This window comes from Struthio camelus, chromosome 14 (assembly GCF_040807025.1).
Source record: "Struthio camelus isolate bStrCam1 chromosome 14, bStrCam1.hap1, whole genome shotgun sequence".
Taxonomy (NCBI): Eukaryota; Metazoa; Chordata; class Aves; order Struthioniformes; family Struthionidae; genus Struthio; species Struthio camelus.
Window position 1 is genome coordinate 5,207,140 of NC_090955.1, and position 25,760 is coordinate 5,232,899.

At 38.0% G+C, this 25,760-nt stretch overlaps 1 protein-coding gene and 1 long non-coding RNA gene across 2 annotated transcripts in view; one reads left to right on the forward strand and one right to left on the reverse strand.

Annotated features, from left to right (window-relative positions):
- Positions 1–25,760, reverse strand: part of LOC104153257 (uncharacterized) — a 457,768-nt gene that overhangs the window by 346,508 nt on the left and 85,500 nt on the right. The gene's annotated exons all lie outside the window — the stretch shown is intronic.
- Positions 1–25,760, forward strand: part of PDZRN3 (PDZ domain containing ring finger 3) — a 151,800-nt gene that overhangs the window by 123,059 nt on the left and 2,981 nt on the right. The window contains exons 5-10 of the mRNA XM_068960386.1: positions 10,482–10,735; positions 13,245–13,332; positions 21,397–21,495; positions 23,060–23,122; positions 24,017–24,118; positions 25,245–25,361. Coding sequence (XP_068816487.1) covers positions 10,482–10,735; positions 13,245–13,332; positions 21,397–21,495; positions 23,060–23,122; positions 24,017–24,118; positions 25,245–25,361 — 723 coding nt within the window. The remainder of the gene's footprint in view (positions 1–10,481; positions 10,736–13,244; positions 13,333–21,396; positions 21,496–23,059; positions 23,123–24,016; positions 24,119–25,244; positions 25,362–25,760) is intronic.

Consider the following 25,760-nt stretch of genomic DNA (forward strand, 5'->3'; position numbering starts at 1 on the left):
CAGTGATTTAGATACCTATCTGCCTAAGGACCCTTTCTTACAGGATTCTGCAATTTAAAGATAAATCTAGAAATATATAGTATTAAAAAAGTAAACATTCATGAAAAGGCTCTAATTTGCTGCACTAGACTAGTACATAGACATAGTTTTTGCCTCTCTGGAATAGCACATCATGTCAATGCAACATCACAGCGGAAGCAGGCTAAGAAGCCATCCAGGAAGCATAGTCACATACACAGGCAAATTCAAAGAACGAAAGAAAGTGGGTAATTTCAGTTACTAAACTTTGCTCATTAGTAATTCATGATTATTTATGGTTGTCATTTGTACCTCACTCATAAATATAATTGATTGTCTCCCTCCGGGTAATGCTACTAAAATGGCAGAAGGATTCATTAAACAGGGTGAGCCTGTAAACTTATCTGTTTTATATATTGGCCAGGGTTATTAAGCCATGAAGTAGATGCACAAAAGATCACCTTTTGGATGCTGAAAAACTATGAACAAATATTTCTACCCTCAGATAAAATCATTTGATAATGTATATTTAAGAAGAAACGGCTACGAGACTCCTGGAGTTAAAAAAATAAAAACAAAAATAAAAAAGCTTCTTGTTTATACAGAGAAAGTACAAGAGTTTCAGAAACCCTTAACATTGGTGTAATTGTGTTTTCACTGAAGCAGCTGATTAAATTCCCCTGAGGTTTCACGTTGAGTTGTGATACACTACAGCAGAGCCTGAGAATCCAGCCCAAAGCAGGCAACTTTCAACATGCAATATACAGCACTGGTGCTGATTGTTAATGCATAAATGTGTTAATTACTAACAGAATTAAAATTCCTGTATTTCAGGGCTCTCTCTCCCAAGATTTTCTGCTTGGAAGTTAATGTTTTAGAGAACAAATGTATTCTCTGCTCTTAAGTAAAGAATTTTTCTTTGGTCTTAACTATTTTGTCATGGATGGCTCGCAAGGCAGAAGGGAAATGCACACACATGGAAACAGTCTATTACTAAACAATATAATTCTGTTTTTTGAAAAACAGAGAGACTATCCATACAGAAATAAAAGAAGGATTAGATGGAGCTGCAAGAAGAATTAACCTGTATTTTGAACCTTCTTTCTTCAATTCCTGAGGAAAAGGAGGTTTAGAAAATAAGCTTTCTGCTGCTCTAGTTTCTATAAAATCTTTAAAGTTGTGCTGCTTTTTCTTAATATGCAGACTTCTTAAGAACTTGCTAAAGAAGTGTATCAGACCATAAAGAGTGTTTTAAATGGGGCATAGACATGTGTAGTCTAACAGAACTAGCATTTTTATAGTGCACTTCCTAAGGATTTGCATGATTTTCTACAAAGAAAAGCTTCTTACTCATTCTTAAGCAAAAAACTTTTCCTTTGTGAGATTTGTGAACCATAGAAGAACCAACAAGCTGCACAATGCATACAAATGTTTACCATTCATGACAGCAAACCCATATAAATCAGTCCAATCCGACAGCTGGAAAAATCATTTTTTTCTACAAAAACCTTTCTACTTTTTGTAATATATCACCAAATGCTAACAATGTTACACACTCCTTAAGCAAAAATAAAACACAAAATAATTATAAGCACACATAACAAGCTCTAATGCTCAGGGTCCTTCTTGCTTTCTCAACTCTTCAGTTAACTACTGCTGCTAATGCCCAGATTTACTTCATCTCTACTGCTGCCGATGATGTTTGCACATGCGTAAATGCATACTCCTCACACACGCTCTGAGTATCCTGCCTCATTCTCTTCCCTAGCCCTGTCTTGTTCTTGCTTTGCCTCTTCAGTTCTGTAGGGCTCCCAGGACCCATATACACGCAGTCCTTGGCACTGCACGTGGGAAATCAAGAATCATTTGAGGAACAGGCTGCTGTAAGCTTCTTTCTGTGTAAATAACTCAGGTGTGTAAATTCTGCCATCACAGGAAAAGAGGAAGAACAAATACTGGGTTTTCTGCAAACCTTTCATCTGAAGGAAAAGGAAGCAAAGGTTGGCGATAGCCAGGAGTAAATTTCATCTGCACAAACAAGAGGCACAGTTTGATATACCTGAAAGCCCTCAATTAGAAATATGTCTGCCATCTTATCCCCCTAGAAAAATATACAACATACCATAGCTTATCTTGATGAAAGATTAAACAGCAACTGCTAATAAAATAACATATATGTAGTAGCACAATATTATGCATTATCCTATCGAAATCTCTCTCTCGTACGTTACACAAAGTTGTTTTCCAGTAAAACAGTATGATCCTGTCACCTCCGTCATGGGTCCAGCTCCCACTGATTCGAACAGGAGTGCCAGCCCTTGCGCTCACATCACTGTCGGAGGGCTCCCGGCCTGATGAATATGTGCTGATTTTTAGTCCAAAAGATTTGGCCTGAAATTGTCATCTTAAACAGTGGAATGTGGCTCAGGAATTTCTGAAGGATACCATACCTCTCAGTAAAATAATTATTAAATTAAAAGCACGTAGGTACAGTATAAAACAACCCAAGAAAATCTGTCCTCACAAGAGGAATTTCTCATGGTAACACATATCCAGAATTAATAGAGGAAGAAGGATAATTTCAACAGGAGGGATGCCAAACACTTCACACAACTGTGACAGAGTTCAGGTCTTTGGACATCCAATATCCTACACATCTGCAAACACTCTAAAGTAAAAAGGAAAGCTGTGTCCTAGACAGAGCAAATTCTTCACAAGCCTACCAAATCCATCCGTTCTTCTGCATTTCTCTTCCTTTGCTCTGAATGATGCAGGTTCAGAATAGTTGTACATGACCAGCTACTTAACAAGCAATTATCCAAGCAAGAAAGATCTGAAAACAGATTCAAGAATCGCCCTGGGTCTTACCAAAACTAGGCCTGGTAAGATCCCACTGTACCCTATTGCTTTTCTATTACTAAGGTAATACTCAGACCTTTCTGGCCTTTTTCATGGCCCTTACAATTCTGATCTTAAAGTATTGTCACATTATACCGGTTGCTTTTGTGTGTACTAACCTTCATAGGCTGAATTCCTACAGGAATTTCACTTGATGCTTAAGGTTCAAAAAAAGTGAAGTTCATCTGCTGATTCCATTTTTGGCCAAGCACAGCATATTAGCATCTTTTTTCTTTTTATTAATTCCTCTTTTATTTTCTCACCATTTATGTCTTGGAAATAAGAATTAATGAATGATGCATGATAAAAGTGAGTGTTTAACGCATCATTTTCATGCTGGAGGGGCCCTCCTTCTGGATTTGTGTCTTGGCCTCCCTTGCTGTACCTTATTGCCTCATCTCTCTTCTTCTCAATTACAAACATCTATCATGTCTTATCTTAATGGACCGTGACAGCATTCTGCTTTCCATTGTCAGACTTTGACCATGTCTGTTGAATGCTGATGGCATGCTTGGCTTCGTAACATTTTGCTTTGTTTTTCAACTATTGCACTGATCTCTTCAGATCAGTCTGGGCCTGAATTAAGGCATTGCAAAGGCAAAACTCACATGACTTCAGTGAGTATGAAATCAAGCTCAAACGACTATTTTATTTGCATTCACAATCTTAAAAAAAAATCTTAAAAATTTAACAAAAAATAAAATTCACTGGCACAATTCCCACACAGAATTGTGCCATGCATTCCTACAGATTTCAGGATGTCATTACAAGGTCGCAGGCCCTCTGCAGCCTGCTTTTGTACAAAATAGTACAACATATGCTACATACTACAAATGTCCTATCCTCCTGCATGATCATTACAAAAATTATTTAAAAATAATTCAAACATCCCTTCCTTACTTACTGTAAAATCCTAATTAAGAGTTATTTATCTCTGTCTCATACAGTTGTTAAGTCTAATGGCTAGCTACACCAAAAATTTTATCAAGGTTCATTCTTTACACTTTAATTTGACTACGGTTTTCTCTATATTCAGTGTCTTCCAGTACAAAGAAGGTCCACAAGCTAAGCATTTTAACATTTCAGACATGCTAATTTATCCATCTTTTTTGCCATGAAAGATCCCATTGTCTCTGTCACATGGCATGTAAGGTTCTTAAGAAATTATGCATATTTGCAGATTTTTGGCAATCTTCTGAAGCATTCATATGCATGGCTGTTTTTATTCGGTGTTATTTCAGATGTAACTATGAGTAAGAATTTTGCGGAATACAATTTAGAAGTATTAGAAATAAAGTATATGATTATAGAGGGTTGGGTTTTTTTACTTAATGTGAAACCGGGCAGATATATTTACTGGCTTTTAAGCACTGAAAATATTGTTTGTCAATTATGACAACTTTTCCAGATAACAACACAGCATCTCTATCAATTTAATCTATTTGCTGAAGTTTCGTAAGGACTCAAAAGTAGCCACAAGTGCTAATTCCACATGCATGCCAAAAAGCAGGCCACTGAGGTCATCCCAGTATATTTTTATTCTGCATGATTTTTTTACGGCTTAGAAATAAAATACCAACATCTGCTAGCTTTTCTAGACAAGAAAGCAAATAGGCTCTGCTATACATAAACAGTCTTGAGATTTACTAATTTTCATTATCCAAATGTTGTAGCATTCCCCTTCTCATGTCCCTACAACAGAAAATAACATTATTGATGTGCTATGATGGAAAACACCATAAAAAGGAAATTCAACCAAGTCAGTGCTCACTATTTAACACATAACAATGCGGCAGTTACCACAAGTTTTAATGGGACTAGGATAAGACAATATGACCTCCTATGTGGGTAAGCACCTAAAATGGAAGTGCAGGCAATATTTTCATTATTTTTTGTTTCAGGCCTTTCTAGAATGTTCTTTTTGTCTAAAATTCAACAAACAATTTTTTCTCTCCTAGTTGAAAATAGTGTAGAACTGAAATATTTGAAGTCCATGTGAAAAGTGGAGTTTTTTCTATTTAAAATTGAATTAAATATGGCAAAAGAAAATATTTTAAATAGTCCAGTCCAACTGTTCCTGATAATTTTAACTATCCAAATACTCACAGTACTTGAGATTTAAAAAAGAAAAGTAAGATCATCAGTTACTGCAACACAATCACTGCTACCAAAGGAAACTTGGGTGAATTTCTACACCACAAGCTTTAGCTATAGCAGCAAAAGTAAGAATGGAGATGACTTTCCTAATCAGTCCAAATTGCTACAGTTGGGTTCTGAACATAAATTATAATTTCATAATAAAGAAAGTCTTAATATCCTCCACTTTCAGATGTGCAATTTTGGGATGTCCCTGCATGCCTCAAGTCCTTCATTTGACTAGACAAAATCTTACCAAGAGGGAGAGAGCAGCGCAGGAAGGATGATATGCTAAAGTCTGACTGCAGTGGTTTTAGGAGTCAGGTTTGCATTACTGGAATGCAAGAATGGTTAGTTTCTATCAAAAAGCTGGCCTACATTTTTACCAATTACTTTCTAATCAGCACCTATGCACAAGCTACATTCTTGCACAATGGCATTCTCCATTTTCAGTTGCAATACTTACGTTTGCACATTTGAAAACTGGGGCAAGAAAGACAATCTACTTTTTTCTAGAAAATATAATCCATATTTTCTCTTCAGTTTAGGAGCTCCTTCTTGAAATCAATAGTATTAAATGGCCCCTAGTTATTTTTGCCTGGTTAAACTGTGTTTTAAAGGTATGTTTTCATTGATTTTAGCTTTATTCCTCAATAAAAAGCATTAGAAAAAGTTGAATACTTGCTCTACAATAATTTGCAAGATTTATTCTGATTCACTAATGTAAGTGTGTTTTGTAGAACAGGAAAACTATCTAACTGCAGATGATCTGGTGTGCATTTGTTCGTAATTCTCCAGCTGATACATGGAGAGTTTAACAGATTATGCTATCCCAATTCACCAGAAGAAAAGGTGTCAGTTATATGCGTATACTTCCATAAACATGCCCAGATATTAGCTACTGTAAATCACTTCAAAGCACACTCTTCCATGATTCCACATTCAGAATCTCAACGGTTAATACTGATAGCTCTGCGCAACTCATCAACTGTTATTTTCTTATTAGTGCACTTCTTAAAAGCTCAAATTGATCTGGCGGTCTTACAGTCACATCCACAACATTGGCCAAGACTAAGGATCAAGATAGAAAGCTGCAGAGCTAAAAGGAGTCTACCTGGTTTGAGTGAAAGAATCAGTCTCCTATAAGAGATCGACAGTCTGACCCCGAGATCATTCATTGTATGAATGCCTACTGTCTAGAGAATTATATGCCTAATATGATTTATGAGGATGCTACCATCTTTCATAGAATTATAAACTTCTAAAGACAAAATCCCTAACCATATCTTTGCAGTACATTAAGAAAACCTTAAGAGCAGTACAGGGAGTTATGTTTTTATTTTACTATAGTTGTTGCCATATTACCGAACCCATAATATAAAATTTTATACACATCAGATATAAATCCCTTTCTAGAGTTATTCACTTACCACGCGTTGTACAGTGCTAGTATGCTGAAATATCCAAGTTGAGATTTTTTAATACAAATATTTAATCAAATGCATAATGCTGACTTGGATCCAGCAGCATACAATGAAAGGTTCTACCAGACCAGCCCCAATACAAACACATACAATAGTTAGCATCCTTGCCCTCAGATTTTCTCCTGCACCTCTCCTCGTGTTACTCCCTTGTAACAAATGAAGTAGAACAAGATGAGTAGCTGCTCCTCAACAACCTAAATGACTATCTAGCGTCTAAAGTTAAGCCACTGATGAACATGTATTTGTGAAAACACATACATTAGTTCTGCTGCCACTACCACCAGAGAGGTAACTTGAGCAGTCACAGTCTCATCCTGCAATAGGAAGGTATAAAAAAATCCTCTGCGTCTCAATAAGTCTCAGAAAGTTGAATACCAGAAATTCTAGAACTTTTTTTTTTAAACATTCAGAAGGTATCCTTTAAAGCAGGAGAGGTTTTAAATTAAATTTTATCCAATTTTTCTCCCAAATGCTAGAATCTGATCTCGCATCTCTCTGCCATCCTAAGCAGCGCCTTCTTTTTCTGCGTTATCAGCTTGTAGAAGACTTAGTCAAGATACTACTTGGAAATAACAGCAGGTGTAGCAACAATTTGTGACACATTCAAACTACTGCCTGTTCCCTACCTAGCATCACCTGATTTTGAAGTTATGATTATTTCTATAACAATTAACAATGAAAGCACCAAGAGGATACCAGTCCTGAGGTTTGCAGAAATAAAGCATCCTAGAGAATCTAAACCAAAATGCAGTTAGTTGTAATACTGGGGAATAAACTGGAAAGCTATTCTTTGCATGATTTTAGCAGGTTTTTTTTAGTGTGAAGATGTGGAAAGCAGCTCATATAAAAAGTGCGTTGCCCAAGAGTTATTCTTAGCACATTTCTGGAAAACACTGCACTTGCTGTTTGGATCCTTTTATTTTGATTGCTTGCTCAGTTCAGTTGTACACAAAAAAAATTAGGATGCGCACAGTAAAATGTGCAACATTTAATTTCCAGCAAATAATAAAACTGGAAACATAATCAGCGTTTCCTTTTCCACAGAAAACATTGTACTGAACTTAATTTTACAGCTGTACAAATTGTTTTAAAGTAATCTGCTCAATTGGGCGAGTTAATGATATTTAATTTGACCAGGCCAAACTTCACATGCTGTGCATTACTGTCAGCAATTGCAGTCAATATAACTGTTTGTATAATGTAAATGTAATGCTAACACCTTCCTCTCTCAGCTGGCTTATCAAAAAAAAAAACCGCAGTGTCATCGCCTCTCTAAGATAAACGTAAGACGACAGTGTGATAAGTGTTATGTGCATAGGGTAATTCAAAAGGAATTTAGCCTTCTCAATCAATTCTGCACTCACGTTAACCCTCTTCATTCATTGATTTTTGCTGTGGGCAATATGTTAACTATGGGCCAAATTCAGGTATCGTTACTGCACTGAGTAACGCTACTCTTCCAGTTGCCCTGCTTACTTAAGCAGGACTAAACATCACGTAGCACAGCATGAACTAAGTCCTATCTAACATGAGTAAAGATGCCAGAATCTGGACATATTTTAGAGTTTTACATCATACTGAAGAAGCTAATGTGGCAGAGTCACCACATTACTATAAGTTTCAGCACATTTACAGAAATGCTTATATGACAAAGGAGTAGCAGCCATTAATACCTGAGTCTAGACAGTATTGCATTAATAGCCAGTCAAGGAAATTCACTAGTTTATTCCCAGCAAAAGAAAAAAAAAAGGCTACTCTTCAGCATGTTTTCCCTGTAATGCTTCCATGCAGAAAGCAATGGCTTCCACTGTGCAACTCATACCTCTCATTACAGATTCAGTAACATGGTTTGCAATTGTACAGCGGTCTGACTAGAAAGAGAACAATATAAAGCATCATTCATAAAGTAAATACACACAAAAAAATTCCTTGATCAGGACCCCCAAGTGTTCCTTAGGGTCACTGCTAGTAGCACTTTTGAATCCTGACTTGCAGTTTATTTCTGCACATGAGCCAACTCTTGCCTCAGTCTCAAAATTGTGATGATGACAGCAGCATGATACTCTCATCAGTACCTGTCCTCTCAAAATCTTTGGTTTTATAGATATTTAACAACAAAAAGTATTTACTCTTCAGTTCCAAGAATACCGCCATTACACTGGGAAGAATGACTGAACAGGGCCCTTTCTACTTATAGACATAAGTACAGGACTACTAACCAGTATTTTACAATGCATAATTTTTTTGGAGACGTACTTTCTTTCTTATCTGAGTAAGCTAAGGGTAAGTTACTTGAAGGAACATAAGCAATAGAACACAGATCTAAATGTCCTAGCTCTTCTCTTTCACAAACCCTGGGTTGATTAGATACTTAAGGAAGAATTCCTCTGAAACTCTGTGAGCAGGGAAGCTAATGAGGAGTGAAAGTGCAAAGCCATAGTGGGTTGGAAGTGCTCTGCAGATAGGGAGAGATACCTCTGCCTGCCAAAGGTTTGAAACTGTGAACCTTGTATTAGAATTGAATGCTTAATCTCTCTTTCACTGCTATGAGCTACTGCACTGCTCCTTTGGGATATGAGGGATCTGGGTTCAAATCCTTCTTCTGCACATCAGTCAGATCCACATCTTCCAGTCTGTCAGGTCTAGCAATGGTAATTCTGGGTTGGGTGTCCATTTGATGTTTACTGAAGGTGCTCTGTTTTGCATGAATGTTCTCTCTCTCAACTGGAAGATAACAGTGGTTAGATTTTCACAGAATCACGAATGGCTGAGGTTGGAAGGAACCTCTGGATATCATCTAGTCCCATGCTGAAGCAGGGTCACCTAGAGCACATTGCCCAGAATTGCGTCCAGGTGGCTTTTGAATATCTCCAGGGAAGGAGATTCCACGACCTCTCTGGGCAACCTGTTCCAGTGCTCAGTCACCCTCACAGTGAAGAAGTTTCTCCTCATGTTCAGATGGAACTTCCCTGTGTTTCAGTTTGTGCCTGTTGCCTCTCGTCCTATCACTAGGCACCAGTGAGAAGAGTCTGGCCCCATCCTCGACACTTTCCCTCCAGACTTATACACACTGATCAGATTCCCCCTGAGCCTTCTCTTCTCCAGGCTGAACCGTTCCAATTCTCTCAGCCCTTCCTTGTAGGAGAGATGCTCCAGTCCCTTCATCATCTTAGTAGCCCTTTGCTGGACTCGCTCCGGGAGCTCCATGTCTCTCTTGCACTGGGAAGCCCAGAACTGGACACTACTCCAGGTGAGGCCTCACCAGTAGAGCGGGAAAATCACCTCCCTCGACCTGCTGGCAACACTCTTCCTAATGCAACCCAGGATACCAATGGCCACGTTTTGAGTTGGGATAGTCAAAAAGTGGTTTTGAAGAAACACCTATATAATTGGTTCTTCGGGAATTCTGTTCCCTATCCCTGTATGATATCCATGTCCATCCTGACAATACAATATTTTTATTTCAGTGACTGGGCACCACCATCATGTTTCATCTGAAAATGTATTCACCAGATACTGATACAAAATTGTGTATTCACAGGTCTTGTCCCAACAGTCTTGAGTTCAGTATTACAGTTAAATGATTTCAAAAAAGAAAACAAACAAACAAACTAGAAAATAACAGGAGAATCAATAATTTGGGTTTTTTGGACAAGGGCTGAGGGATTTCTAAACTTCAAGAAGCAAACTGGATGCTGATTTGTACTTTAGCTCAAAGAACAAGCCTAGTAAAATCTCACAATTAAAATAAAAAGCAGCACACAGGATTTGTTACATCAGCCTAGTGAAAGAGGAAACAGATGCATAACACTGCATAAATAGTTCCTAGTGCTTGCTGTATGTATATTTAGATGGAAGCTGAGACTTTTAAATAAGCAGACAAATTACAAAATAATCTCCACACTGACTGTTTCTCTCATTGCTTTGCTTTCTTTTTCCACACAGGTCAATGGGAAGGATTTATCTAAAGCAACACACGAGCAGGCAGTCGAAGCATTCAAAACAGCCAAGGAGCCCATTGTGGTGCAGGTCCTGAGAAGAACTCCACGCACCAAGATCTTCACTCCTTCTCATGAGTCTCAGCTGGTAGATGTGGGCACACAGACAGACATCACTTTTGAGCACATCATGGCTCTAAGCAAGATGGGCTCGCCTACTCCACCTGTCTCAGTGCTAGACCCATACCTACTACCTGAAGAGTAAGTAATAGTTTATGAAGCACTTGCAAATCTTTGTATTCCTTAGTGTGGCATGTTAGAAGTAGCTCACAAACTCCCCTTACTTGCTGGTGAATGTATACTCACAGAGGTAGCCACTATTCATATGTCACAGAGTCATAACTCAAAAGGTTATTTTCACTTTTTCTCCACTTTAGCAAGCTATTACTCACATGAGTAATTCCACTGAGTCACAACATGGCCTCATAAAGCTCTTTTTTTTTTTTTTTTTGGTGTTTGATAGATAAAGTTATTGCTGCTTGTAATTCCTCTCACTGCCTCTTTAGGTTGCTTATGTTTTAACTTTATTTTTTATGGCTGCCATAAATTGTATAATGCTAAGAGCTGCCACATTCTGCTCCAGTGTATTAATTACTTTATTATAACCCTGCAGCAATGTTACTCAAATAAATTATTCTCTAGGACTAAAATTACTTACCAGTGCTGTCATGAATGTTTTAGAATCAAATTTTAATTATTGCTAATGGTAGTTGGATGTTTTTGTACTTACAAATAAAAATGACAATTATCTCCTAGCACACATACTCCATGCCCTCACACACTGTTCAAGAGGAAAACAGTTCCCCAAGGAATCCATACAAATTACCTGTATTCTCACCACATATCTCCACAATGTACAAAAAGGATAGAAAAGATTCTAAGGGTCTCAATTGTTGTGTATGACAGACCATAACCTGGTCAATCCACAGCAATACATGCTTTTGAGATGATCCTGTAGGTGGTGAGCAGCAGTGTCGATATGCATCTATCCTGGCTATGCAGCACAGCCCCGGAACAGACTCCCCAGAGAGCTTGAGCTGGGAACGGCAGCACACAAATGCATCCCACTGCACCGGATGTCTCTCTCAGCAGTTCGAGGAAATAGAGCTTGACTACAAACGGGCACTGATTCTGTAGGGCTCCTATGTGCCTTTTATGGCACATTAACATTCAGCCAGGAATTGGGCTTCTGTGTACAATGTCTATTCCTTTCACGAGTCTCTACACTGATTACTTGAAAAAAGGATCAATCAGATATTACTGCATTGCCATCTATTTGCAGCCCATCGAAAATTTAAGCACAGCTACAGGTTTCAGTGGACATACCTGACAAAAAGCTAGCTTTAAACTTGTTAGCAGTGAATGGGCAGTAGGGCTTAGAGCGCTGTAGAGAGGATACGCTTACTCTTAGAGCTCTGACGCAGCATATGCCTCGACAATTGCGAGATGGGTTTTCAGTATCTCAAAGACAAAAACTATCTGCCACTCTTCAACCGCAAAATCAAATACATGAAAAATGTGGCAAAGAAGATTAATTCATGACAACAACTGTTTAGTTTACATCATGCCTGCGTAATACAAGCTCAGTCCTATCAAATGGCCTAAATTCCAACTTCTGGCATATTCAGTGGCCTTATTTTGAAGCTGTAGATGCCGGCCTTAACCGCATGGCCTGCCAAATTGCTGTCCCTACACAGAAGGGCAGTCAAATAGCTATTTAAGTATCCTGTTACCCAGCATGTGTAAGCAAACAAAGAATGATGCAGGTTTACTGAGCGCAGTTCATTTTTTCCTTAATGCTTCCTGTGACTGCTCCAAATCCTTTTAAATTAATGCAGCCTGCATGTAACAACTTGGGTATCCTGGCCAGTTAGCAGATGCTGTTACTTAAATAGTCTATTACTTACACAGCAACATGTATCCAGTTAACAGAGAATTAAAGGGAATCCACTTTCACCACAGAAGTAAATAAGGCTGCAACATCCACAGCAGTGATCAAAAAGGAATTACGCTGCTTGAACTTCCAATGTATAGTCAATGAAGGTTGTCCAAGAGCCCAAGTTGTAAAACGTAACATGCCAATAATGAGTGGCAATTTTAAAAAGTGCATATTTAAACCGTATTTAAAACATTAAGCACAGCCCATTGCATTCAAATCAATCAATAAAATGCTGTTGATTTAAACCCAAATAGTTAGGAGCAAATTCTTACTGTAATAGCAACTTGATAAAATTTTCTATCTTTAAGGCAAAGTACAAATAACAAGCAGGTAGGCAAGGATGATTTTGCCTGCTTGTATGCAAACCACCTGAGCTCATAAATAAATGCAAGTCTAGTATTCCCTCTCATCTTGCTCCCTGGTAAATATCTGCCCATTTAGCCTGTGTTACCTGGTACTCCTTATCTTACCTTGCCACCATTCTCCCTGTATATTTTTTCCCCAAGTCAGCTTTACGTTTAGAGAAAATCACTACATGTATGTTAAGAGTCTTTTTAAGTCCCTTATCCATCATCACGTGCCAAAGCTTTAAGACTGTTCTTATAATAAGTGTATTTTTTTCCCTTGTGCATTTAATGGTATAAACTGTATATCATTTACCACCTGCAGCATCTTGGTCTGATTGTTAGTCTATAATTTCATGATGACTTGCTATAAGCTTGGAACGGAGTACAGAGTGCTATCCTAAAACATAATTTTTTTTTCCTCCAGTCATCCATCAGTGCATGAATACTACGACCCAAATGACTACATGGGAGGAATTCATCAAGAAATGGACCGAGATGAGTTAGAATTAGAGGTACTTAATGTTTACTAATAATTTCACTTACTTAAAATTTAGCATGCATGTATCATAAGCTTTATAGTATGTATAAAGTGAAAAGACAATTCAAGCTGGTGTTTTTAGTACTCTCATATCCTATCAGAAGTTCATTTTCAGTTTTATCTTTCTTAATTTTATTAACCTGCTCCCAATCATTCAGAGTATAATATATAGATTGTGGGCCTTAGTTCTGCAAGATAGTTAAGTAAGTACTAAATAGAAGTCCCTCTGAAGTATTTTTTAACTATGATAAATAGTAGTTAAGAAACTCAATACTATATTGTCAATGATGTCTGATCCAGATAATCCATTCATGACCATCAGTAAGTGAACAGTTTCTTTCTAGTTTGCCCACACTTCTGATTTCTTAGATCCTGGACCTGCTAACACTTTTTGTCAAAAGGAGCAGTGCTGACCTGTCCGTAGCCCTGTTTAAACCAGAGGGAGATTTATTATCATCTTCAAGGGGAACAGAGTTTGGTCATTCTATAAGCATGAAGTTGCTCCCTTATATAAAAGCATTCGCAGGATCAAGGCCTCAATCCCTATAAAAAAAAAGTTTGCAAATTGTCTTCAAATTCTGCAGATCTGGTAATAATTCATTTCTGTATACAAACTCAAACTGAAGTCAGAGGAGAATCAAAGCACCAGTAGAACAAATGCTATTTAGCAGACTTCAAGGCATCTCTTTCAAAAAGTGACTATCTTTTTTTGTTAAATAAAAACAAATACAATACAGATTTCAGTCTTAAGGGAAAACGTAGAGCAGATTAGTATTTTCTGCCAGTGTCTTTTCAAAATCTATCTTTTAAGAAATCTAATATTGTGGATAAATTATATTGCTTCCATTAGGAGGTCAACCAGTTGAGCCGAAAACAGTTTAAACACATGTACTTCAGTAGCTGGACGTTAATATGCCTTAAACCACAACATTAATAATTTTGACATTGATATAGTGCTTGATGGCAAGAGGTGATCAGCTCAGTAACACAGGCAGATGAACATTAGAAAAGTCTCTGTAGCCTAATAGTATTTCTTAAAAACCACTAAAGATTGTTGTTCAAATTGTAAAGACTATGATCAATGGTAAGGTCAAAGTGCTAACAGGGACTCAACTGGCTAGTTGCTTTTCTGTTTGCCTTTTGATAGATATGTTTTAGAAGACCACAAAGGCACTGTTTCATTGACTGTAGCAGGAATGTCTACAGTCAGAAAACCATCAAGTCAGCCTTCTGGGTTTCTATGTCCAGAAAATGTGTTTGAATTTAAATCACAAGCTCCTCATCTAAACTTTTATAGTCAACAACTGGCTGGTGATTTGTAACATGTAAACAAGACAAAAAGCTGTGAAATACCCAAGTTCACAACAAGCTTCTAGTGTAAATATCTGTAGGAAGGAATTTATTCTGGCAGTATTGCCAAGACATCAAAATTGTGTTTCCAGCATCATCTCCCAACATTCCTCTTAAAGCTGATGACTCAGAAGTAACAGTCATGCATTCCCTTCTACAAAAATAAATACATAGCATTTCTTTTCTTTTGAAGTTTACATGCCACAAAGAAAGAGGGACCAAATCCCGAATGACTATTTTATTATAACTTAAAAGCACATTCATTATGCACAGAGGCCCAGCCAGAAGTCATTTCAGGTTCAAAAAAGAAGAATAATGTCACTCCAAGATTTCCTTGCAGTGTTATGCGTTAATGTGTTTATTCAAACAAGTCTGTCCAGCTGTCAGACATGCAGACTAAGCTTTCTCAGTATGTTAATTCTCTCAGATTACAAAGGAGAAAATTCTGAATCAAAAATGAGGCCTTATCTCACATTTGACTTTCTGCCCTTACCCTTTCCTATTCCCAAACAGTATATAGTTCTGGTTTTCTGAGTAGAGGGTTAAACTGAACTCACCTGAACTGAATGGCTAGTTGAGACAAAGTACAGCTTGGAAATTAAAAACAAAATGAAATGTTTGCTAATCGCTAGAAGATCTCCCCTCCTCGACCCTGGACACAAGTGAAGCCTTTATTTGAATACCTTGTCCTTTGTTTTTTTAAGGTTACTTTTTACCCTTTCAGATATTAAATCAGGTATAGTTATTGCCATCTCCAGTTTTAAATCTAAACTTTTGTTTTTTTTTTTTTTTTTTTTTTTTTTTTACAAGTGACTGAACTACTTCTCTTGCCATGCAAGAGGAAGTACTAAAGCACTGAAGACTGAGCTTGCCCTGTCTCTGGGCAGATGGCTTAACAAAGCTTCACAGTTGGGATAGTTAGCAAAACAGTGATGGAAAGAACGCGTACAGAGAGCAACTAAGGGGTTACTCAACACAAAGAGTTACCGTTTATGGGGGCCAGGGTAACTGAATGTGCATATTTCTAGTCTGTTCCACCTGAACAATAGAAAACATTTAAGTTACTAAACTGCAGTGAAGACAGTACACCTCAAATTTATCCTCTAACAATTCATTCTGTTTTCAAAACTGGAGATAATTATGAACTACTACCTTTTTACTATAGCCACATCTGTGCTAGCCCATTAAGCATTTACTTAATTATCTAGGAAAGCACTCTTAAATACAATGATATTAGAGTTTTCTTCCTTTCAAAAGAATGTGTCTATTCCTCCAGAGGCCTATTTCAGGTGACAGCTCCCCTGAAGAAAATCCCACCCCTTTTTTTTAAGTTCTTCCACTTCTCCCAGGACACAGCGCTCTCACTGGACTCTTAGTGTGAAACCACAACATCTGATCAGCAAGAAATAAACATACTGAAGCACCAAAATTTTTGCTTCAAAACTTGAAAAGAATACTTAATTACTTTCGGGAAGTCATCACTAAAAGCTGAGTACTGAAAGTTTCCAGCTCTCTCCCATTTACAGTACTTTGCTACTCTGGTTGGAACTTTTCTCCCACTAACTTTTCCAAGAATCTATTTGAAAGAGGGTGGGGGGGAGGTAACTATTCGAATATGGAAACCAAGAGGCTCAATCAGGAGCACTTAGTAAATTTTATTCCATCCTGACTTTAAAGCATTTGAAAGGATCTTTTATGCAAATATTCCCTCTCTCCCCCGACCCCTCAACGGACAACTTCCACTCTGCAATTCAGTAAGCGAGGCAAAAGATCAATGATACTCACCTGTTCTAGCACTACTAACCCCTTTCTTGGCCATCTCCATGCTTGTGTATTGAGGCATCACAGGCATATTGGAGCTCTTTCTTTTGCTGTTTAGATTGTTGTTTGTGCTCTCCGAATGGATAACTGTGTTTTAACAAGGTGGATAAAGACAGAAAAGTTGGAAGCAATCACTGGACTTTCTTTTCTGAAATCTAAGTTGTGGACCATCAGTTCAGCCACAGTCACCTTTTGCTGAGTAGGAATTACTCTGATTAAGAGCCTCCTTCTTGTCATGCCAGCTCTTGTCATGCTCACAGTCATGCTTAGGCTGTGATTGAATATATAAAAGTTTAAAAAGCAGTACACTCCTTCAGCTTCTAAGACAAATATTTGTATGTTCTTCATTTGGAATAAATCCAAATGCAGTAACCCATTTTAACTCGCTGACAAGCAAATACTGAAGCTTTCTCTTCCCTTAGCTCTCTGAAGGACCTCAACCTGGCCTTAACACCTCTTACTGCATGAAAAAGGTCTTAATTACAGACTTCTACTGGCCATCTGCTTGTCTAAGAGCCTTGGCGTGCTTGAAGTTATCTTGCTTAGGCATCCTAAGTCCATTTTCATCAGGATGAGAGGTGGTTCTCTTCAGCCTTCCCCTGCACCACTGATGAGTTAAGCTGAGCTCCAGTCTCTGTGGTCCATTTGAGAATTATCATCATAGAGCTAGGCCAGCACAGAAACCTGCAGAGAGAGGCTTTTACTTCTACTGTAGGGCAAACAATTTTGGAAAGAAAACCTGTTTTGTAGAATTCTGATCCATAAGATGTGGAGAGGTGGGTTTGGTTTTTTTTTTTACCTACTTAAAAAATGTATATTTATGTGGAAAGACAAATGTACAGATCACTTTTCTTTAGTTTCAATTCCAGATAGTAAGCATAAGGTTTCTTCTCCTGCTGTACAAGGGTCAATTGCCAAAAGGTATTCAGAAGGTCTCACACAGTATAAAAGGAAATGTTTCTTCATATTTATTTCTCTGACATTCTTTTCTGGGTGAAACAATTAAGAGAGCAGCAGAAAAGTAGGCCCTACTGGTCAGGTATCTCAAAAGTCAGCATAGAACCACCCTTCCTCCCCCCCAACCCCAACTTTTTAGAGAGAGAAACAGAGGGACAGAATACCTCCTATCCTTTCTGAATGTTCGAACTTTCTTTTTTGCCCATAATTATGCACGCATTTTTTCAGACTTCTATTGCTCATTTGTGTCGTTAGAGAAAGTACTTCGTTTTTTATAATAATAAAAAACGTTTATTATAACATTTTTATAATTTTAAATCGCCAGTAGAATAATTCAATGATCTTTTGCAAATAAATGATCTTTTGAGTTTTAGAGGTTAATTTACTATTACCACTAGTTAATTTACTATTACCCAAACTATTATTATGAGCAGTTGCAGGTATAATGTCATAGCGCATATACATTTCTTCTGGCTACAAATCCCATATGGATTTCAGCAACTAGCTCTTTGAGCTTTCTTTGGCTCTACCCATTTCACATGGAGCCAATAATCTTTCAAGCAATTTTCCTGTGCTGACTCTGCTTTGAAATAGTATACAGATATTTCTCTTGAACATCTCCCCAAATGCCACTTTTTCCTGATCTAAATAAGCAGAAGATTCTAAATGTGTATCATACCAACTCAATCCCTGATATTACCACACTTGATAGAGACCACCATTGTTTGCTATCCAATTTCTGCGCATCTAGATCAGGTGTCAAATAACTTCAGTGTCTCCCCCTTCTGCAATGGACGCGGCTGATAGGTTTTATGATGTAATTATAACTGTTTACAGAGTTCATTACCATAGCTGTTTACAGAGTTCATTACCATCGAATCTGAGCCCCCACTGAGCACTAAATATTCTTTCATCTCAAGACTGCATAGTACATCAGATTACTCTGAAAGATCAAGCATCTAGCAGGGATTTTTGAAGCCATCCAGCCACTGTTGTGCACGCAGCGGCTGTTATCTGCAATGGGAATGTAAAACACTGCAGATTTGCAGGATCATGCCCTCCAGCCATCCAGAAGTACAATGCTCCAGACAGAGGAGAAAGAAATGGCAAGTCCAATGACACTGCAAGCACTTGAGCTTACCCTATCAAAGTTCTTTAGACCAATATTAATTCCTAGACTTTAATTAATTCCTGGTGCAATTGCACAAGTTACCATATTATCTGTACTTGCAGATGCCAATTTTTTGTTCTGTTTTTCCCTTTCATGTATCTGTGTATTATACAGACTCGACTCAAAATGGGAAATAACCTTTGCTTTGAAGATGCTGGAGTTGATTCTTCAACTCCAACTGGAATTGTGCACTTTTCTCTCTCAAATATTTCAAATTTTTATGATTATATTAAAACTTTATTGAAGCAAAGACCCATAGAAAGCAGCTGTTCCTATCCTTAAGTACACAAAATTATCATATTTGGATAGCATCAAACTCAGTCATTCTATTCTTACCAAGGACTAGAGAGATTCTTACCCAAGGGTAAGTCCATCAACTAATTGCTCATAAAAATTCAGGTTCTAAACACCTGCTCTAAAAATTTTTTGTTTGCTTTAGCTTTTCCATGCTTTACTTGTGTGCATGATTTTAAAGAATATATATCTGTTTTTCTTTAAAAATATATATTACTTAATTCACCAGGCAATTTATTACCTTCCAATATATTACAGATGATGTCTTGGATGCTACATTTTAAATGTAAACCCATACTTTTTCTTTTTAATCATAATAATACTCTTCATTCTTGTACACTGTTGAAAAAACATCTATTGTTATTCAAAACGTGCTACAGGTAAGAATGAAACTAATCACTTGCTCCCTCCTCTCCCTCCTTCCCCTCCAAAAGGTGTTGGCAAGTGTTTATCCTTAAATAGAATCCATTTAAATAATGACCAAAGCTACCATGCTTTTTTACATTTTCACTCCAGTATGATACAAACAACATAATGAGCTATAGCACCAAGGGTAATCATTTCTTGCAGTTATTTCACTGTCATGTTCACAAATAGTAAACCATATAAAAACCTTTTTCAAGACACGAAGTCATTTTGTTAAAGCACACAGGAAATAGGGGAATCATTCGAGGCCTAAATTAGGCTCCTGATTGACATATTCCCATCTTTTCCTCATTTCACATCATGATTAAATCCAGAATAAAAACACTGATTGCAGTGGCATTAACAAGGATTAACAACATTAACTGAGATCAAAATCAGCTCCACATTCTCTCATCTTTTCTACTGAAAAGTTCGTCTCCTCTCTAGAAAGTCCATAAAGATTTAGAAATCCGAAAAAAAAAAAAAAACTTACTATTAAATCATTGTGTTCAACCTTTAAGTAACAAAAGGGGGAGGAAAAAAAGCAGCAGTTCACCATGGATACTATTGATTGAAACCATTTAAATACCATCTGAAATGTCACTGACATTTACAGCTACGTTTCTTTAAAAAAAGAAGAAATTACACATGTTGACAAGTAAATAACAAGAGATTGCTGATCTTGGCAGCTGTCATCTAGACATGCCAATAAATTATTCATATCAGCTTGTTTTATTGTCTTGCCCCTTACCACACAGCACAGGTCAAAAGAGAGACGTTGAGAAATAAAAAATTATTCTTCTATACTTCTATATAGGTAGTATACTTCTACCTGGGAACGGAGAGTTGTGAGCGGAGGCGCCCTGTTGGTCCTGACCACAGCAGGGGTTGCCCCCGGGGTGCGAGGGCTCAAAGTGTCCCAGGCAGCTTGCGCCCTCCTCCTCAGCGGGTCTCCTTCTGCCCTGCCTGCCCACTCTCCCCACTCTCCTCCGCCACAGCAGCCCCCCTCTGCATCCTGCCTGCCCTTAGCCCTCACTGTCAAGCCTGCTTTTAAGGGGAGTAAAACACCCTGCTACTCTTCTATCTACCTATAAGAAACCTCCTCTCTTCCTGCGGCAGCCTCCTCAGGACTGGTAGAGCAAAGTCACAAGAAGGCAAGAGTCGTCTTTGAGCTCTCTGGGGCATGCAGCTCTCCCAGGGTACCATGGGGAAGGCCACGAGTAACAGTCGAGATGGCCACGCTGACCACGCACCAGCCAGGAACTTTTTGCACTGTGGCTGGACACCTCCATGGATTTTACAATCCTTTTATACCAACCGGTATAACAAACGGACAACACACGTAGGAAAGAAATTAACGCAGGCCATGTCTTTGTGGCAAAAAGCATTGAGGAAAAACATTTTTAAGATGGCTTAAATGGCTTCAAGGTTAATAAGACCGCCAAAGAGCACTGGAATGATAAACCACGACTTGCTCAAACCAAACCCTTGCAAGATATCAAAGTACACGTTATATTTCTATTACGCATATCAAACACTATGCTGACAACATATTGATCTTCAGTCACCCTTCTAAGTCACTGAATTCATTTCTTCATGAAATTTACACAAGTTAAGGTAAAGTATTTTCTTTCCACAGAAAATCCAGAAATCTTTCCTCCATATAGGAAAAAATACATACCAGCTGTGGCAAATATTGAAATCATACCTCATAAGTATTTTAGCATTTGAAGTTTTGCCACTACATGAAATATAGGTAATTTTTCTTCTTTAAGATCAATAAAAGGTCTATTTTCAAAATGACTTTATATTGATTGAAGGGTCAAAAATGCCCCAACTATTGATTGTCTGCATATAATCATGTTTTGCTCAGTAAGTTAACCTAGTCTACACAGTAAAATGAAAAGAGATCCAGTATATCACTTAAGCAAAATATTTTCATTGCATTTGAAAAATTGCTTCCATCAGTCACCAGTGTCTCACTGAGAATGTCCTTTTTTCTCCCCACCCCCCCCCACCCCCACTCTCTCCTAACCTCAGGAAGTAGATTTACATAGAGTGAACAGCCAGGACAAGCTTGGCCTTACTGTATGTTACAGAACGGATGATGAAGATGACATTGGTATTTATGTGAGTGAGGTAAGATTGAGCTGATTTCCATAGAATATAATTTGTTTTTTAAATAGGAGTATTGCGCATTTAAGATAAATCTTTGCCTGTTTGTACTATGTTCCAAAAACAGTCAGAATGCAGTAATTGGAAGAAATCTAATTGTTTTTCCTCTCCTTCAAACTGAGTGAAATCCTGCATCCATTAAAGTCAAGCTCCTAGTAACTTCAATGAGGAGGTGGAGAGAGCAGAGACAGATGGGGATATATAGAATTTTTTCCTAGATTTCAGTGCAGGACACATCAAACAAGCCTGTCCCCTGAAATAAATCATTTTCCTCCAGTTTTTCCCATGTAGTTCTCTTCTAATAATAATTACAGTGTGACAGATTCAAGTGTGTTGTGATGCATATCAGCATGCTTTTTCTCTAATCATAGTCTCTCCTCCAGTGGCGTTAAGGCCAGTTCACAATGCTGGAGATAAAGAAAATAATAAAAGTTCTCCCTACACTTGTTTAGAAATATGAGGGGGCAGGGGGAGTTCAAGCATGCAGTCTTCAGAAGGCTCCTTATTCACCTGGACAGCGCAATGTTAAATCAAAATCTTCTCCGGTATTGACCATGAACAACTACCCAGCACAAAAGCGTGTCTTTGTAACCTGTGTACATGCTCCTTGTTCATAAGCCTAGAGTACTATATTACTATTTCAGTCTGCACAAACACAAAAGGTATGTGTTGACCTTGAGCCTTCACTCATCAAAAAATACCTCATTTCTCATTTGTAAGGGCACATGAAATGTTGCTTCTTTTCCATCACGTAACAGAAATACGTGTATTTTGCCATGTCTGATCATCTCTTTTTTTAAAAAAATCTCTTTTCCTATGGATAACAGCATTCATTATATCGACATTCAGTGTTCTTTCTTCCCCCAACACATTCTTGGCATTCAATTTCAGATGAAGTTTTCAAAGGATTTTTAAAACACTCTGCATTGAATTTTTATTCTCAACTAATTCCAAAAACAATATACATGAAAGAGATTAACGCATTGTTGTTTGTAAACAAAAATTTGAGGCACATTTGCCTCTCTTTGCCTCCTTTCATGAAATACGTAGCTTTTTATACGTAATCTTTTTATCACTCAGATCCATTTCAAACTTAATAATAGCAATTTAGGGGGAAAATCTTATAACCATATCTAAGATCTTCCATTAAAATGCATCACTTATGACTAATTCTTTCTGTGTTGTATGTAAAAATTGCAGGCTCCAATGAGAACACTGTGTTCTAAAGCAAGATGCTAAATTATGAGATAACTTTTTTCATGACAAATCTACATTCTCTGAAAACGCATGTCAGGAAGAAATGTTTTAGTTCTGACTTAGACATTTTAACCTGCATTCCACATCCTCTTACATAAGCAAGGAAAAATCCTGTAATCACTAGACAAGAAGTAACAACCACAGATCTGGCAGCAGTGATGGACACACTGGCTTGCAACACTGGTCATATTATAAATACTGGGTTTACAAAAGGAAATAAAAGACTGAGTTACAAAACTTCCAAAGCACTTATAGTTCTCTTATTTTGTAGATTGACCCCAACAGTATTGCTGCAAAAGATGGTCGACTCCGAGAGGGGGATCGCATTATTCAAGTACGTGTGTAAATGGCTGAAAGTCTGCTAACATACCGTAATCCACTGCAATCATTTTAATTCACTGTCATTATTTCAGTATCATTTTTACAAATCATCCCCTTCCGACTGGTATTTATACACTTCCTTTTAGCTTTCTGAAGACACTTCCCTTTCCTTTGCCACATATCAATTAGTCAGATTTTGGTACTCCTGGCCAAGTACAGTCCCATATCAGCCCTACTCTTGCAGGCTAAACATTTTACAAGTGGAACACATGGATTTTCAGTACAGAACCTGATACGCCTTTTAAGTCTTCCTTCTACCACAGGAGCCCTCTATTTTGGCGCAAGGACTTAACCCCCTTTGCAAAATCTCTCCAGGCAGTTCTATTAACAAGTGAGCTTGTTCAGCAGGCTAAACAAGCTTTCCTGTATGCCAGAATAAATAGTCTACCAAGTGCAATCCTACACTGTAGGGTTTTTGTTGTTGTTGTTAGAAGTGATCTATCTACTGCACAGAGACAAACATGAGTAGAGACCCCCATCCCATTTAGATTTTGGGAAGAACGTTCCCGTCATCGCTTGTCCCATACAAGGACATTCCCTCCCATCCACCAGAGCTGATGTTACGATTCCGCTCTTGCCCAACTCTCCTTCTCTAGTTTCTGTTCTCATAACAAGGTTCCTCCTTTATAACCCTGCCTGTCACCACCACAAATTGGGAATAGTTACACTTGTCCAAACCCACAAATGCGTCCAACACTAAACTAAACACCACTGCTGTAGTTTTGAATGGGGACTATGCCTGGTCTGTACTGCACTGGGATCTATCCAACCACACAGTTCTGTAGAGCCCATTATGACAGAAGTATCCACATGAACAGATTTCATTTTGTTGCTCTTTTCTTTAAAGATTAATGGCATAGAGGTACAGAACAGAGAAGAAGCTGTGGCCCTTCTCACCAGCGAAGACAGCAAGAATATCTCCTTACTTGTTGCAAGACCAGAAATTCAGGTAGTGTAGCAACGACAATAAAAAGATTCTCTTAAGTTTTAAATCAAATAGAGTTGCTATTTTTTAGGAAGTTACAACCACTTTTTGAATAATTTTATCTACCTAAAACCATATTACCCAGTTTGACAGGACATACGTATGGTCTGAAATAATGAATTCAGCAATCATGATACTTTTACCACATTTTATATTAAAGTTCAATTTATAAGAAGTTCAGTGATTAATATATTCTGTAATCCTATTACAAGCATCAGTGCAAGGTATTATGGATGGTTTCAAGCCATAGCTATAACCAGCATACTGAGCTCTAATTCTTATAGCTATTGATTAATCATTCATAGAAACACCTATTATTTAGGCCTTTATACACCATCTCTAAACTTGATTAAATACTATCAATAAGCATCCTCAGCTATAACAGAGGGTTGAACTAGATCCCAACCCTTTTCTTGTAGAAGAGGGATTAGCATGACCGAGACGTTACCTAATGAGCATGGCATGACCAACAGCCATGAGCACTCTTTGATTTGTCTCTTGCTTCCTGAGCTATGCGAGCATCCTTTGCCAATGCTCTTGGAGAGACAGGGTCCAGTTCACAATCAGCCTGGATGTTTCTGATCTTCCCCTGGAGAGATGACTGAGGTCTGGGGTAAAAAGATCGCTCTCACAGACCCAGAGCAAGCATTTTTCCCTTCTAGCCCTTTATGCTGCCATACCACCTAAGCCAAGTGGTGTGTTCAAGCTTCAGCCTCTCGAGTAATTTTATATATACTAATAAAATTGCACACAAACCAAATTAGTTCCAACTCTTAGAGTATTTCCATGGATAAAAGTGCTATTTTTAGTTTATATGAGGGACTATTGAAGCAAGAAGTTTTGTTCAGAAGGGTTGCTAACTGTGCTATTGGAGATCTGCATCTGTATGGATGGGGGGAAAGGGAGGTATAAAACAGTCAATACTCACTCTTAGAGGAGATGTGTGCTTCTTCCCAGGACACTGCCGCACTGTCATAGAAGCAGGAACCTCCTAAGATCTCCTGGTCACTTTTCACAAAGGAGTGTAATTTATGTCAGTCTTCATTCTTTTGACAACGTTTTGTTTGTTTTTCCCTCCCTTGTCACATAGCTGGATGAAGGATGGATGGATGATGATAGAAATGATTTTCTGGATGACTTGCACATGGACATGTTAGAGGAACAGCACCACCAGGCAATGCAATTTACTGCCAGCATGCTTCAGCAGGTACTGCCATATCGTTGTGCAATGGTGTCAAAACATCACATTGCACTCAATATTCCAATATTGAGCTTGACTGAATAAACTTAGTGTCCTGAATGACGATCAAGGCAAAAAGACTGTATGAAAAATCAGGATACTACATGACTCTGTCCATAGACCACACAGAAAACTTCATCTCAGGGACCAAAGCATTTTAAAATGTTACCTTTTTAATTTCCCCTCTTCCTGCCCCCTCACCCCCCATTACAATGTGAGTTCTTAGGAATCCACCATTCTCACTGTGGTCCCTGAGAGAAGTACAAGAGAGGTATATGGCAGATAAGGCAGGCAGGAGGCTAGCTTCTAAAATATCCTATTTGATATGCACACATGTAGTGAAAACAGCCTGCCTTCCAAAACATT